General features: G+C 44.5%; 1 protein-coding gene across 10 annotated transcripts in view; it reads left to right on the top strand.

Annotated features, from left to right (window-relative positions):
- The first annotated feature begins 1003 nt into the window (after positions 1-1003).
- FOCAD (focadhesin) overlaps positions 1004-15692 on the top strand; it is a 133462-nt gene continuing 118773 nt past the window's right edge. Inside the window, exons 1-7 of one of the 10 annotated variants that reach the window (XM_075447116.1) lie at positions 1004-1021; positions 1222-1282; positions 4162-4250; positions 9078-9185; positions 9631-9719; positions 13260-13334; positions 14879-15033. In XM_075447116.1, coding sequence (XP_075303231.1) covers positions 9663-9719; positions 13260-13334; positions 14879-15033 — 287 coding nt within the window. In that variant the 5' untranslated portion in view covers positions 1004-1021; positions 1222-1282; positions 4162-4250; positions 9078-9185; positions 9631-9662. Of the gene's footprint in view, positions 1022-1107; positions 1283-4161; positions 4251-8654; positions 8724-9077; positions 9186-9630; positions 9720-13259; positions 13335-14878; positions 15034-15692 lie in introns of those variants that run through there. The other 9 variants (XM_075447113.1, XM_075447114.1, XM_075447112.1 and 6 more) reach the window with 9 other exon arrangements.

Here is a 15692-nt window from a genome sequence, read left to right on the forward strand (position 1 = left end):
AGGCCCAAGCCACTTCAGAGAGCAGTGCATGTCCTGCTGTGTCTCAAGAGCTACACGGAGCATGCCAGACCCAAAGTATCACAAAGCATGTGAACAACGGGATGCTCTCAGACGAACCAGAAAGGATGGAATGGGAAGAGGAGACCAAATGCCGCATTTTGATTTGTGCTATTACCTATGGTCACCTAGGGACAGGCTTTTTTCTGGCTTGCCAAGTGTCCGTGTGTGCTTGCCCACTAACGCAACGGAGGCAGGGGCAGGACCCTGTGGATGCCATGAACTGCCCATGGCTTTAGTTGGTGAGCCTGCAACCATTCCATTAGGGTAGTAAGAAACCCTCTAGACTTAAAACCAAGAAATGGTTAACAAAAAATGAAGATGGATTTGCTGACATTTGCTTTCGCTTCACGTCAGCATTTCACTACTTTCAGCTCCAGCCAACTCACAGGGCACACCCTCGAGTCACATCACAGAATGATCCAGCCCTCTTCAAAGAAATGCATGGAATTAATTACCCTGTCCTTCTCAACACAAGTTCTATTGCTTCTTCTGTTTAAGCTTTTGGATTTAAGTCTGCATTTCAGCCTGGCTGTAAGGAAAAAGCCCAAACCCATCCCAGCACTAGGAAGCTAATCCGCGTCCCGCACAGGCCTGGGCCCGAAGCGCCCGGGCACAGGGGCAGCGAAACCCGGCCGCACCCCGCCACCGAGCCCAGGCGGCGCCGAGGCTTCGCCGGCCTGCGCGGAGGGCAGCCGTGCTGCCCTCATGGCGCCCTCGCACCGCCGAAAACCACCGCGGTGGCTCACGCCCGCCTCGCTCAGATGGCACCGTCCGAAACACCGCCGCGGCCTGCCCGCCACCGCGGGCGCGGCCTGCCCGCCACCGTCCGGGGCTCGCCCCGGCCCGCCCAGCGCCGCACCGCCCGCCCGCCCCCCGCAGCCGCCGCGCAGGCGCCTTCGCCGCTGGGGGCGGGTGGCCGAGCCTGACGCCGGCGGCGGTGTCCGGTTCCGGCAGGGAGCGGGTGGGCCGCGCCGCGGGGCGGGGTGAGCGGCGCCGGGGACGCCGCTAGCGCCGAGGCCGGGGGGCCGCTCTCGGGGGCGCTGCCGGAGTCCGGACGTGCCGGGCAGAGGGGCGGGCGGCCCGCGGCGGGGCAGCGGCGCGGCGTCAGGCCGGCAGCGGAGCGAGTACTGTCGTGGGGGTTCTAACTCTTGTTTTTTCTAGAGCGGCCGACGCTGAGGCGCTGTGGAGCGCCGCCCGTGTGGCACACCGGCGGGCGTGGGAGGTGAGTCCGCGGGTACCTGCGCTCCCCCGGTTTGGTGGGAACGCCGGTCTGAATCAAGGATCCTTAACAATAAGCTGAAAGGTAGGAGATGTGATCTCAGTGCTCCCAGACGTCATTTTCTGTTATTTAGTTTAGCTTAGCTTACCTTATCATTGATTTCTTTTGCTAAGCTGGTGTGGGCCAGATCTGGCGGTGTCGTGCCGTGGCAGCCCGTCTCTGGTTCAGCTACATTAGCAATGCTTGTCCTTCTTACCTGGGATACTGTACTGAGTTTACCTGGCAAGGTTTTGATAGTGTGGGGGCTGTGCAGGTGGCTTGTGTGAGAAGATGCCAGAAGCTTCCCCCATGCCCGATAAAGCCAGTTCTGGCCGGCTACCAAGATGGACTCGCTGCTGGCCAAGGCCGAGCCCATCAGTGACGGCGGTAGCGCCTCTGAGATAACGTGTTTAAGAAAGGGTAAAAGCTGCTGTGCAACAGCAGCTGGGAGAGTCGAGTGAGAACATGAGAGAAACAACCATGCAGAGAAGGTGGGGGAGGAGGTTCTCCAGGCACCAGAGCAGAGATTTCCCTGCAGCCTGTGGAGAAGACTGTGATGAAGGAGGCTGTGACCCCATGGGGAGCCCACGCTGGAACAGGCTCCTGCCAGGACCTGTGGACCTATGGAGAGAGGAGCCCACACCAGAGCAGGTTTTCTGGCAGGGCTTGTGACCCCGTGTGGGACCCGCACTGCAGCAGGCTGTTCCTGAAGGGCTGCATCCCATGGAAGGGACCCATGCTGGGGCAGTTCATGAAGAGCTGCAGCCCGTGGGAAGGACTCATACTGGAGAACTTTGTGGAGGACTGTCTGCCGTGGGAGGGACCTCACAGTGGAGGAGGGGGAGAGTGTGACCGCAACGCTCATTCCCTGTCTCCAAAGTTGGAGCAGGGAATGAAGTAGAGAAGCTGGGAGTGAGTGAAGTTGACCCAAGAGGAAGGGAGGGGTGAGGGGAAGGTGATTTTTAGATTTGTTCTTTTTCTCATTATCCTACTCTGATTTGGTTAGCAATAAATTAAATTAATTTCCCCAAGTCAGATCTGCTTTGCCTGTGACAGGATCTCCCTGTCCTTATTAGAACCTAGGAGCCTTTCATTATATTTTCTCCCCTTGTCCAGTTGAAGAGGGGACGGGTAGAGTGGCTTGGTGGGCACCTGGCAGCCAGCCAAGCTCAACCCACCACAGGTGCTTACCATTCATGTTGATTACCTTAAGAAAACAAGCAAGGGTCCCTTTCCTATACCTTGTCTTTTTTTCTGTATCTTTTGTGCATGTGTGTGTGCTGGGGGTTTGTTTGGGGTGGGTTGTCTTTTTTCTGTTTGGTTGGTGGTGTAGAGTGCCTCTTCAGCAGTAGGAATAGTAAAAATACAGCTTATGACAAACAGAAAAAGATGTCGGAAGAAGTGAGATGTAGTTAGTTACGACATAACAAGGCAGGCTGCTGATGTACATGGGAGAAGTACTGGGGTGTTCAGTAGCCAGTGTATGCCTGCTGAGACCAGCTATTTTAGCAGGGTCATTTGCAGTATGTTAGGAGAGGACTGCTGTAAGAATTTGCAAGATAATTATTCCCTGTTGTAATATTCCTCTATTAATTTTTATATCTGGAGGTGGAGAAATGAGAAGGAACTGCTCGCATGGAGCTTGTTTTGGGTATGGATGGATTTGTTTCAGGGATGGTGCTGCTTGCTTTGCAAGTGTTGTGTTTAGTATAACACTAATGATCTCTGTCAGCTGCAACATGGAAGTAAATTACACAATGCTCAAAGTTGTTAATGTTAAAGAAGATTCTGCTAAGTGTTTTTTTGAGACAGAATGCTGTCCCAAATGTTGTAAGCTGAGGTAAAGCTTGTCAGTAGTTTTCAAGGCTGTTGTTGATAGGCTGTAGATAGCTTCGCCAGCTATCATGAGCCTGGCCTTCCTTGTTTTTGCAGTAATAGAGTCAAAAACAGAAAATACTGTTGGCTGTTGCTGTTCAATTCTTGAGATTATTGGATGGAAATTGTGCCATTCCTGGGAAGGAGAGAAAGGGGCTGCAAGAAATACTGATACTTATACCTGTTTGTAGAAGACACTACACATGTTGACAAGAACGGGCGGTAACCATGGTTCCTAAAGGTGACAAAGCACTTCTTCAGAATTTTTTTTTTTTAATTACTAGAAAGTGATCTCCAAATCAAGGTAGCTACCTAAACTGTAGAAAGGGAAGAAACTCTCACCCTCTTGTTTTATTTATTTCTTTTCAATGCTTAAGTCTTGACCTAATCTTGGTAGCTTTCAAGCCGTCAGGGCCAAAAAGCAAGACGCTGGTTTAAGAACAGTTTGGTTTTTTTTTACCTAACTCCAGACTCTGATAGTGCTGAAGTTCTGTTTTATAAGTCATACTTGGAACGTTCTGCAGTGATTTTGACTATCTTTTGGCTCTGTAGTTACTACCAACAGCAGGTGTGCTTCTCCTAAACATGTTGTTCTTACTGTCTTTGTCTCGTTGTATCATTGCTCTCAGAGTTCACAAATGATGGTATGATGTTTCTGTGGAGGTTATTTGCTATTTGGAAGGCTGGAAGTTACACTCTGAGAAGTGGGATATAAATGAATGAATAGCTATGCCCAGCTCAAGAATGCGTTTAGGAATTCCTAACTATTTTCTCGTTGAAGTTTTGAACTGGTGAGTTCAGTTGACCTCCAGATGCCAATATGAATGTTACATGAAAGCGTGTCTCTTCAAAGCTTTCTAAGAACAGTAGCCAGTACCCTTTGCCTGGCTACTACTTCCTTAAAGTTTTCCTTTTGGTCATTTCAAAATTTGCTAAAGGTTGTCTATGAACTTTTTATCTCTTCTCAGAAGGATGAGGTGTTAATGGTACTCTGACAACGCTGCCAGTAGTCATCTGTGATCTGTTTCTCTGGGGGTGCAAAGTCAGCAGAGGGAAAGTAAGTATTCCAAATAATGCATAGTGAGAATAAAGATTTATTTTTGCACAGATGAGCAACAGTGAAGTCGTAGGCATACATTAGGAGAACTAGAAAATAGCATTTGAAGTTTATGTTTTACTAATGTGAAATAATATCATTCAACAGCCTAATTACAAAGAGAGATTCTATTAAGTATGTATTTGAGGTAAAAAATTTTCTACTCTTTATACCTTTGCAAAATCCATATGGGAAATAGAAAATAAAATAATCTATTAAAAGTTAGCTTTATTCTCTTTTTTTCTCTTCACAATACTTGAACATTATATGTTTTAGCCTACCTATATTTTATAGCTTCAAATTCTTTTATGTAATTTCCAAAGCAAGAGAACCCATCTTTGCTGAGTATTAAACATGTAGACAAATTCATGCCCACTCATCAGACTCCTTTAGTATGGACAGAAGTACTTCATTGAATGTTGATATCATTGTGATGCTTGAATTTTTTTTTTTTTTTTGTAAGGAAGGGTGATGGCCTTGGATTTCTAGCTGGTCAGGTTTCCAATACTTTGTGTTTTTAATGTGCTTTTCAAAAAAATCTTGTTAGAGTTGGATGCAGTGGATTCCTGCATTTTTTGCAATATTTTGCAATTGCATTGCCATCTTAAGCTTTGCAGCAATGTGCAGGGTGGCATCTTTATTTTTGATTTGTGTGGTTCCCAGTTCTAGAGTTCAGACCAGAAACTATGCAGGTATCTGCTCATCTGAGCATGGAGCTTTCTCCCTCTTTCTATGGTGAGATTTTATTTCTGTGTGGTACATTTGGTTGTACATGGCTACAGCCCAGAAAGAGTGGGATGAAGAAGGCCAGTAGCAGAGCACAGACCCTGAACTTCAGGAGAGCAGATTTTGACTTATTCAGGGGACACTTTTGTAGAACCCTGTGAGGGGTAGCTTTGAAGGGTGAAAGAGCTCAGGCAAGCTGCCGGAGCTATAAACACAGCATAAAGTGCAAGAAAAGACCATCCTAATGCTCAGGAAACCGCTAGATGTATTGGGAGACTAAATAGTGTGCTCCGGTGAAAAACTGGTAGCGTACAGGAGGCAGAAGCAGTCTACAGAGGCACAGTTTAGAAACGTTGCTTGGGCATACAGAGATGATGTTAGAAAAGCCAAAGCTCAGTGCAGATTGAAGCTTGCAAGGAAAGTCAACGGCAACAAGAGAAGCTTCTACTGTTACATGGATAAGAAAGTGTTGAACAAAGAGAAGCAGGCCATTTTCATGGTGCTGAGGGAGCTGGGCGATGCCCTTGTGAGGTTGTCCTCTGTTAACCTTCAAAAGGTCATGGAGATCTGCAGTGACTGCAGAAAGGCAAACATTGACCTGTTTTTGAAAAAGGCAAAAAGGTCAGCATGGAGTACAATGAGCATGTCAATCTTGCTTCAGTCTGTGGGAGGATCATGGAGCGCATCCTCCTGGAGCACATTTCTGGGTGGGAAAGGATGAAGAGGATCCAGCTGACTGCAAGCCAGGCAGTGTCACTTCAGTCTCTGGGAAGGTCGGGGAACATATCACCTTGTAAAAGCCATTTTTAAATGCAAGAGTAACAGGGTGTGACTAGGACCAGTCAGTGTGGATTTAACAATCATGCCCGCCTGACCAACCTCATTGCTTTCTATAGTGAAGTTACATGTGCTGTGAACAAGAGGAGGGCAGTGGATGTTGTGTACTTTACGAACACCTTTGATACAGTTTTCCATTTTCTCCCTGTCACCACATTGGTGAAATATGGCCTGGGTAAGTGGGTAGTATGGTCAGTGGAAAACTGGCTGGATGGTTGGGCTCAAAGGATGGTGATGAGTGGTGCAAAGTTGATCAGACTGGCAAGTAGTGTTGTCCTGCAGGCATCAGTAGTGGGCCCAGCGCTGCATAGTGCCTTCGTTAATGGCTTGGATGATGAGATGGAGTGCGCTGAGTGAATTTGTGGCCACTGCCAAATTGCAGTCAAAACACTGGTAAGTAGGGTGCTCTTCAGGTGGGACCTGGATAGGCAGGAGAAATGGACTGATGGGAACCTCTTACAATTCCACGTGGAGCAATGCAAGGTCTTGCGTCTGAAATTAAATAATCCTATGCACCAATACAGGCGATGGTTGACTTACCTAGGAAGCAGCTCTACAGAGAAGGCCCTGAGGAGGTGCTAGTAGACACCAGGTTGAATGTGAGTCAGCAGTGCTGTGTGGCAGCAAGGAAGGCCAGCTGCATCTTGGGCTGTATTTGTAAAATTGTGACATCTGTGATCATGGTTATTCCCCTCTGTGTGGCACTTGTGAGATAGCATCCAGAGTGCTGCACCCAGAATCTGGGCTCTCCAGTACAAGGACGAGACTGGAGCAAGTCCAGTAGGGGCCACCAAGATGGTCAGGTTCTGGAGCACAAAACGTATGAGCGGAGGCTGAGAGCACTCTGCCTGTTCAGCTTGGAGAAGGAAATGCAAAGGAGAGACATTATTGCCATTTACAACTACCTGGTGTGAGGATTCAGAAAAGATGGAAACAGACTGTTCTCAGAGGTGCACAGCAGTAGGACAAGAGGCAACGGGCATAAGCTATTATATGCAAATCAGAATTCTTATTAGGTATTAGGAAAAGTGTTTTTTTAATCATGAGGGTTGTTGAATATTGTTACAACTTGTCTGTGGAGACTCCATCCTTGGAGGTTTTCAGGACTTGACTGGACGTGGCATAGAGCAAGCTGATCTGATCAGACCAGTTTTGACAAGGGGATTGGACTAGATGACCTCTGAAGATCTTTGTTCCAACTAAACTCTGATTCACCAATTGTTATTGGAAAGAGTAAACATCAGCATGGGTTTGCCAAGGAAAAATTATGCCTGACCAACCTGTTTGCCTTTACTAAAGGATAAAATAACTTAATTTGTCGACAAGAGGAGAGCAGTAGATGTCATTTACCTCAATGTACGGCTTTCAGCACTGTCTCCTGCAGTGTTCTTGTGTCAAAGGTAGGATGTTTGCCCACTGTCAGGGCTGCTTTGTAGAAAGGCTAGAGGAATGGGCTGATGGGAACCTCAGAAATTTCAGCAATGACAAATGCCCTGTTTTGCCGTAGCTGTTACAATACAGGCTGGGGATGGGGTGGCTGGGGAGCAGTTCTCTGTAGATGGCCGTGGACCTTGGCAGACAGTGCCGCAGGCAGTGTGAGCAGCTGTGCCAGGTTAGGGTGGGATTTATCCCCCACTGCTCAGCACTCATTAGACCTCGTATGAATGTGTCCAGTTGTGGATCCCCCACTACAGGAAGGACACTGACCAGCAGGAATGGATTTAGGAGAGACCAGTGAGACAGAGGGGCTGGAGCCCTTGCCCTGTGAGAAGAGGCTCTGGGACTGGGGCTGATTCAGCTGGGACAAGGGATACCTTTGGGGGTACCCAACAGCAGCCCTGGCAGTGATGGGAGAGGAATGAAGAAGACACAGCCAGTCTCTTCACAGCGCTCTGTGGCAAAAATGCTTGGGCTGGTGATGACGAGAAAGCTTTTATCAGTCAGGGCAGCTCAGTAACGTGGTGCCTTCTCTGTTCTTGGAAGTTTTCAAGCCGTGATGGGACGAAGCCCTAAGCAACCTGGTCTGACTCCGTGGGTGAACCCTGAGCCAGGAGGTTGAACTAGGGGCATCCTTAGATCCCCACGAGACTTAATTATCCAGTGATCCTGTAAAATTTCCTGGCATTCCTTATGCACACGCAAGTGCCTTTGCTGAGGGTGAATGCAGAGGACTGAAGAGCTGTTGAGATGGTATTTAAATTCATTAAATTGCATGATGTAGCCGTTGCATTGTAAATATCTTGTAGATGTTTAGTGTAGGTTGATTGACACAGATGAATTGTTTCTGATGGGGGGGCAATAGACTTGTAGTCTGCTTGGAGTAACTGATTTGTGCTTCCGTTGAAAGCATGTACTGTGTTTCTAATGATCGTTTACTGTAGTTTCTCCTTTTAATACAAATAATAAAAGCTGCCTGCTGGCAAATAACATATAATTCCAGTATGGTTGTGTCAAAACTACCCGAGAAGGAACCTTCCATCATTTTGCTGCTTGTTAGGTAGAACGGGAGGGGGTTGTTTTTTGTGGAACTGTTGGTATATACAAATAGACTGAATGCATCTAGATCCACTGGAGTTATTAGATGTGCTCAACAGATCTAGGGATGTCTGCAACTGTTCGCTGTAGTGATCATATTTCTTTTCTAAAAAAAATGCAATACATCAGCTGTAGTTTAATGTGTGTTCATATATTGTATGGACACCTGTGGTCTCAAAATGCAATTTATTCTAAAACAGTGCAAACCCATACTGGCATCATTCTGAGTGCAGTTAACAGGGTTTTTTTTTCCTCTTAAACTTTCAGAAATGTAATTCGCAAGTATATGGGAGTATTTTGCTGTTTAACTGCCAGAAACCTATATTCATTGAGGTGGTAACTATTAATTTTGAGTTTTCCTGCTTTGAATGGATTTTATAGTGGCATGTACTGCATTTGCATGTTTCCAGGGCTTAGTTCTGTCTTTTTGAAAAGAAATGGCAAGATTCTGAATGCATCATGCTAGTAGCATGTCTTGAAATTGAAGTGCTGTGCATGCATATGTTTTCTCAGTACTTACTGCAAAGGATTATACTTAGGTTTTCAGCAAGTGCTAGGTCTGTTTTTTTTTTTGTTTTAAAGAAGTGACTGGAGGTGTGTTAACAGTAGACTGAAATGTTTAAATATTTGCTGTTGGTCATCAGTTTCACGGGTGTGCAACAAGGTAAGCTGAGTTTGATTTCTCTCCAGTGTAGGTTCCTGTGTGCTTGTGGATACCTCTGTGTTCCAACTTGGAGAAAGGTTTTTTTTGTCAACTGTTCCAGTCCCTACCTACGATTACCATCTACAGTCTCACAGGTGGGTCTTTTGTTTGTTTTCCTTCTGTTTCTGCATGAAATAATTGAGAAATTTGTGGAGAATTTTGCATTTTAAATCATGTTTTAGAAACTGTGAACGCTCCTTTTGAGCTGTCCCATTTTGAAGTCAATGAGATATACTTAAAAATGCTCTGAAGGATAAATGCTCTCAGACTACACATCTGCTGTGCCACATGGAACTGTATATTTGCTCCAGCTTTAAGAAATGTTGATCACCCATTCTTTGTGCAAGACCAGTGAGTATTCAGGATTTCTTGGGTTTAAGCCCATAAAGGAAGGTGATATGGTGGACTTAGGAAAGTGAAGAAAATGCTTTAATACCTCCATCTGCTCTTAAGCACAACATTAATCTTATGTATTTTTTTCTGGCAAGTAGCATGCTTACTTTCCTAGTCCTAAGTATATTTTTTTAATCTCTCTTGCAGAGTGAGAGTTAGTGTCATATGAGAGAGCCAAAATGTTGGATGACATTAAGAAGCGGTTTGAATTTCCTAATCCATTTATTCAATCACAGGTAATTTTTTTTTTAAAGGCATTAAACAATTGAATTGTCTGTGGAAGCCTTTGTTCAAAGGCCTGCTGCCTGACTGTGAAAAGGTGATAGGGAAGACTTGTTTTGGGTGGCGCTTTTTTTGTTTTCTCCAAAGGCAGAAAACCGTAGAAGTAGGATATTCTCAGTTTGCAAACAAATGCTAATTGCCCTCTCTGTGTAATCCAAACATTGGACATAATTGTTCATCACTGTAGAGTCTCCGCAGGAAACTTTCAGAAGCTTTCCAGGCTTGGAAGGTGTAAGTGGGGCCAAATGGTTTTTAGTGACCCTGTGATCTTGAGAGAAGCCAGGAGTTACCAGATGTCATGTATGAGGTTGAAATCCTTGACAATGCTTTGTAGAACTTCGGGACTGTGTGAGCGCTGATGAGCTGCTGCTGCAATCTTGTCTGTCATCAAAGAATAAACGTCCACAGCTCCACTGTGATCAGCAGACCAAACCACTTTATTTTCAGATCCATGCATTGGCTCCTGATCATAGTCACCTGATACTTTCTCATGTGTGTAAAGTGTTTATCATAGTGTTTTTAATGGACAGAAGGAAGGAAGTAATAGACTTTGTTTAAAAAATACACCTTCTTTGCTCTGGCCATGTCTCACTGCAGAAATAAAAATGTGTCTCTTCAGCTGTAAGATTGTTGCTAACTTCCTTGTTTTATTCCTCTACTGGTTTTGAATTCAGAATTAAACATGCAGCCATTTGTTTGATGGAATAAGTTGATGTGAACGCAGTCTGTGCAACCTGGTGCCTCTGTTGCCTTTTCAGTTCAGCTTGGTCTACATTGGTTTACAATAATTAAGTTTGAAAGAGGGACACAGAAGTCCACTTGTGGTCAGCTTGGCATTTAGGAGAGGAAGTCATGTTCCTGAAAGCTAGAGTTCGTCTAAGATGCGAAGTGCTGTAGTACAAGCAAAGCATCTTGTACTCTAGATGACTTCATGTCATTACTAGCCTTGATGAGTAGCACTTGGCATCTTTGAACCAGTTCATTTGTCTTTAGTGCAGAAGAATGTCCCCATCTTACAAATATTACTGAAATGTCTCACCTTATCACTACCGCTGCGCGTCATTAAGGGCTACTGGTGCTGTGCTTTGGTTGTTTCGCTAGTTTCCACTTACATTCTGTGACCTCTGAAAAGCATACTGTAATCTTCAAACTGTCATCAAGCCAGGATTCAACTTCATGACAGATGTCTTCTCTTTCTGGGACCAACCAAGACATCTGCTCTGCAGAGCAGGTAGCCTACATAGACAAGGATCAACAAAGTGGGGAACTTGAGGATAGTTTTGTAAGTCAAGAAGTTTTACTGGTGAATCAAGTTCTTGGAATGCAGTGAGGTAATACACATTTTGACTTTCCTGTATAGCTCACTGCAGAAGCTGCTTTCTATTGATAAGGCTGTTTTCCACTGTAAAGAGAGTGTGTTAAGGATGTGAGTGTGAGTTAATTTTTGAAGTTGCTTATAAGCAGGAAAAATAAAAAATTAATAGAAGGCTTACTTGGTAAGTGCACTACAAAAAATCTAATCTGTCTGGGAGCATACTGTTGCTCTTGAGGTGTGATAGCTGCAGAGAAGCAGAGCTAAATATCTGACTTTGACTCGTTTTCTCATTCTGCTTTCACAATAATAAGATTCTGAAATAATAAACTGTCTTTTGAAGTCAGATGTATTAAAGTACGTGTCCAAACCAAGGCATAATCCTTGTACTCTAAGAAGGTTTAAAGTGGCATCTTTCCTGGAAATACAAACTGTTATCTCAGAGTGCTACTGTTTGTCATGTCAGCCTAACAACTAGTAACTAAATCAAGTGTGAATAAATCCTGAAAGGAGAAGGAACCTGAAAACATTTTATGTAATCTGTTCCTGTCTTTTTATACACTAAAAACCTGAAAATGTTACTATTATTTTTTTTCTTGCTGGCTTCCTAGTTTACTTTTTCAAAAAGTAAGGATCTGTCCTTTCCACAGAGGAGTAGATGCAGCTGCTGTTCTGGGTACACTGATAATCTGAAACATTTTTTGTGCTTTTACCATGAATAGATGTCTTCCTGTCTCTCACAGAAGGGATTTTCTTTGTAGCAATATCAATGATTATGAAACAAGACAGAGTAAGGCATTAGAGATGAGTCAGAAGACAAAAGCCTGGTCTCAAACACCCTGAAGCGTTTGAGGGCATTTCAGTATTTCAGTCCACGTTTAGATTTTTAAAGGCGGTTTGAAGAAATGAGACATTCTTATGTTAAAAAAGAATGAGATGCTTAATCTTAATTACTGTGTCCAGCTCTAGGGTGCCCAGCATCACAAGAACATGGACCTGTTGGAGCGGGTCCAGAGGAGGGCCACAAAAATGATCAGAGGGAGGGAACACCTGTCGTATGAGGAAAGGCTGAGAGAGTTGGGACTCTTTCAGCCTGGAGAAGAGAAGGCTGCGGGCAGACCTTATTGCAGCCTTCCAGTTGCCTGGAAGGGGCCTGCCAGAAAGCTGGAGAGGGACTTTTTACAAGGGCACAAAGTGATAGGACAAAGCATAATGGTTTTAAATTAAAAGAGGGTAGATTTAGACTAGATACAAGAAAGAAATTCTTTACTGTGGGGGTGGTGAGACACTGGCCCAGGTTGCCCAGAGAAGTTGTGGCTGCCCCCTCCCTGGCAGTGTTCAAGGCCAGGCTGGATGGGCCTTTGAGCAACCTGATCTAGTGGGAGGTGTCCCTGTCCATGGCAGGAGGCTTGGAACTAGATGATCTAATGTCACTTCGAACCCAACCCATTCTGTGATTCTATGAATCTTAAATCTCAAATGAACAGCCGTATGTTGTTCTTTAGAACTGAAGTCTTTTTTCTTAGAACTAATGCATTTTTTTGAGGATCTTGCAAATCTAAATCTTGTTCGTGATCTCTGCCATAGAATAGCTTTATGAGGAATACTGTTAACTTCAAAGACCTTGTTTAAATTAGATGAAACATTTGTGGCAGTAGGTGTGCTACGGGATATATAAAGTGCTTAAAGTATGATAGTATGTTTGTCATCAGTGTTTAGCAAAACTTGTGATGCAAAAATTTGGGCAAGTTGCTTAGATTTGTTGTGTTCCACTTCCCCTCTTGCTTCTGCTGCCCTGTGTAGTAAATGATTTAACAATTACCAGTGCTGTTAAGTACACTGAGATATGTACAGTAGTGGAGCTGTAAAGGTCTATTACAGTTGAAGTATTAAAATATCTGCAATTCCTCGGTAGTATGTACCTGATTCTAATCTTCTGAGAGGTTCGATGAGGAGTTCTATGGAAGTTTTTCCTCTTGTGCTTAGAACAACAGTAAAAAGTAGTATGCCAGCATTATGGAGATTTTTGGCCCTAAAACATATTTCAGCTTCCACACCAGTGTTTGGTATGTCAAGTCATGATAAAACGATTGTATACTACAGCAGTGTAAATACTTTCTAATGGAGAAGTGAAGAATAATGTTTGATCTGCATGTGGTTTTTATTTCTTTTTCTCTTTTAGGCAGTGAGTCATCTGATTGCTGCAGTACTGAAAGAAAATGTTTCTTCAGAGAAAATCAAACAGGCCTCTGACCAGGTCTGTGGCATTCTTTCGCTTCTGTGTCCTCTCCCATCCATGTGTGCTTACATTTTTCTATGGTTTCCCATTCCCTATTGTGTAATTTTAATAGATCCTGGAAGTTAAGTAAGGCAGTTTGCAGTGTATGTCTGGGCGTACAGGTAGAAGTGATAAATCTCTGGGATCAGAAGAGCAGTTTTACTTCCATCAGAAGTCTTAATGGCAGAAGTCTTAATACTGAAGAATACCAACACTTAGCTATGCTTAGTTTAAGAGAGTTTTGTCTGAGTTAATTTACATTACTGCAGGTGAAGTGCCATATGGTGAGACGTTATCATTTGAATAAGAAAGTCTTTTACCTCACTGTAAAAACTTCAAAACGTATGGCGATTCACATACCTGTATTGGTGTATATTTCACGTTAGCTAAGTAAGGCTCACGTTTCTCTGAGAGAGCATGGTGCAAAAGCATACTTGGCTTTTTAGTTGTCAGGCTTGCTTAAGCGCAGGTCTGTATTGTTAACTGAGAGGCATATGAAATGCTGATATTTGCAAGTGTTACAGCAACATAGGAGAGGTGTTAGGATTTACTGATCTCTTTTTCCTCCCCAAAAGCTGACTTGTACAGAAATGAGCAGAAAATAGTTTGTGGATTTTTTGTCCCAGTCTGAAGTCTTAATCCCCCCCACCCCAAACTAGCAAACCCAAACCTGAGAAGTGCTGAGTTTTGATGTGAGGGGATGTTGGAGGTATAGTTTCTCTAACAGAAGCTCTTCCAGCAGTCCTGATCCTAATCATGTTCCCAAATGACATTCTGTTTTGAGCTACATGCTGACTCTTCCCACTGGCCGCCCCATGAAGTTACTGAACTGAAATACAGCAACACCTTCTAAAATACTAAGAAGCAGAAGGTTGTGATGCTTAGACATTACAGGCTCCCTTTTTATTCAAGAGCATTTTGCAGTGTTCAGTTGTTTAAAAACATGCATTGTTTCTCCATTTGGAAGCTACAAAGTCGGCAAACCTGTGAATGTAAATTTAGCATGAAAACAAGCAGCAGTTCTGATGTGTACTGCCAAATCTTTGTGCTTACTAGCAAATGTAGAGAACAGAGCACTTCATATCGTGAGTAAAGATGACTTATGTCTCGATAGCTCTTTGTGTGCCTGCCTCTAGCTGTCTGCACTACACCTTACTGTATATATAGCATGACGTAGCAGTTCCTGAGTTGTCTCCAATTACATCTTGATCTTTTTAAGGAGAGTGAAATTGATGCTAGCCTACCTGCACGGGCACAGCTGAAAAATTCTTCTGCCTTAGCCTTTTCTCAGAGAATTTTTTCCCTACTTGAGGGCATAGGCAGCAGGGGGCAGGAAAGTGGGAGCTGTCCTGAGAAAGGCCTTTCTTAGGTGTAGAGTCTGTACCCCAGCTTCCTCCCTTGTGATCCTGAAGACTTCAAGAGAAGCTGTCCAGCAGATTTCTATTTAAAAGTGTTTTCGAGATGAATGAAGAGAAATCAGCATCAGCCTTCTCATTGCTTGTGTCTCATGCTTTTAATTTCAGACTCCTGCTCTGAACTTGCTTTGGGAGAAGTGCTGCAGTGATAATGTTACCTTGCGAACAGCCTGCTCAGAGGGCTTGGTGGCACTTGTTGCAGAGAAACATGCTGAGCTCGATTATGTTCTTCATGGAGCTCTCAACCTAATTCCCTCGGCAAGGTAGTGTTCGGTTGCCCGATTTATGTGTTTCTTCAGCTGATTATCAGTCATTGCTTTTCCCTTGTAAATACAGGGGAAGAGGAGAGGTTCTGTAGAGAACAATAACTTCAGATAAGCTGTGACATTAAGGACTGGCATTGCCCTGCCACTCTGCTCAAGACTCTTGCTTTCATCTTGGCAGTGTGACAGAGTGAGTCTGACTTAAGAACTCATAGAGTATCCTATGCCTGTAAGCTTGAAAATGTTAGCATTTTAGATTAATGCTCTGAACTTTCACAGAATCACAGAATAGTAGGGGTTGGAAGGGACCTCTGTGGGTCATCTAGTCCAACCCCCCCGCCGAAGCAGGGTCACCTACAGCAGGCTGCACAGGACCTTGTCCAGGCGGGTCTTGAATATCTCCAGAGAAGGAGACTCCACAACCTCCCTGGGCAGCCTGTTCCAGTGCTCCGTCACCCTCAGAGAGAAGAAGTTCCTCCTCATGTTCAGACGGAACTTCCTGTGCCTCAGTTTGTGCCCATTGCCCCTTGTCCTGTCACTGGGCACCACTGAAAAGAGCTTGGCCCCATCCTCCTGACACCCACCCTTCAGATATTTGTAGGCATTTATAAGGTCCCCTCGCAGCCTTCTCTTCTTCAGGCTGAACAAGCCCAGTTCCC

Source organism: Opisthocomus hoazin, chromosome Z (genome assembly GCF_030867145.1).
Source record: "Opisthocomus hoazin isolate bOpiHoa1 chromosome Z, bOpiHoa1.hap1, whole genome shotgun sequence".
Classification (NCBI taxonomy): Eukaryota; Metazoa; Chordata; class Aves; order Opisthocomiformes; family Opisthocomidae; genus Opisthocomus; species Opisthocomus hoazin.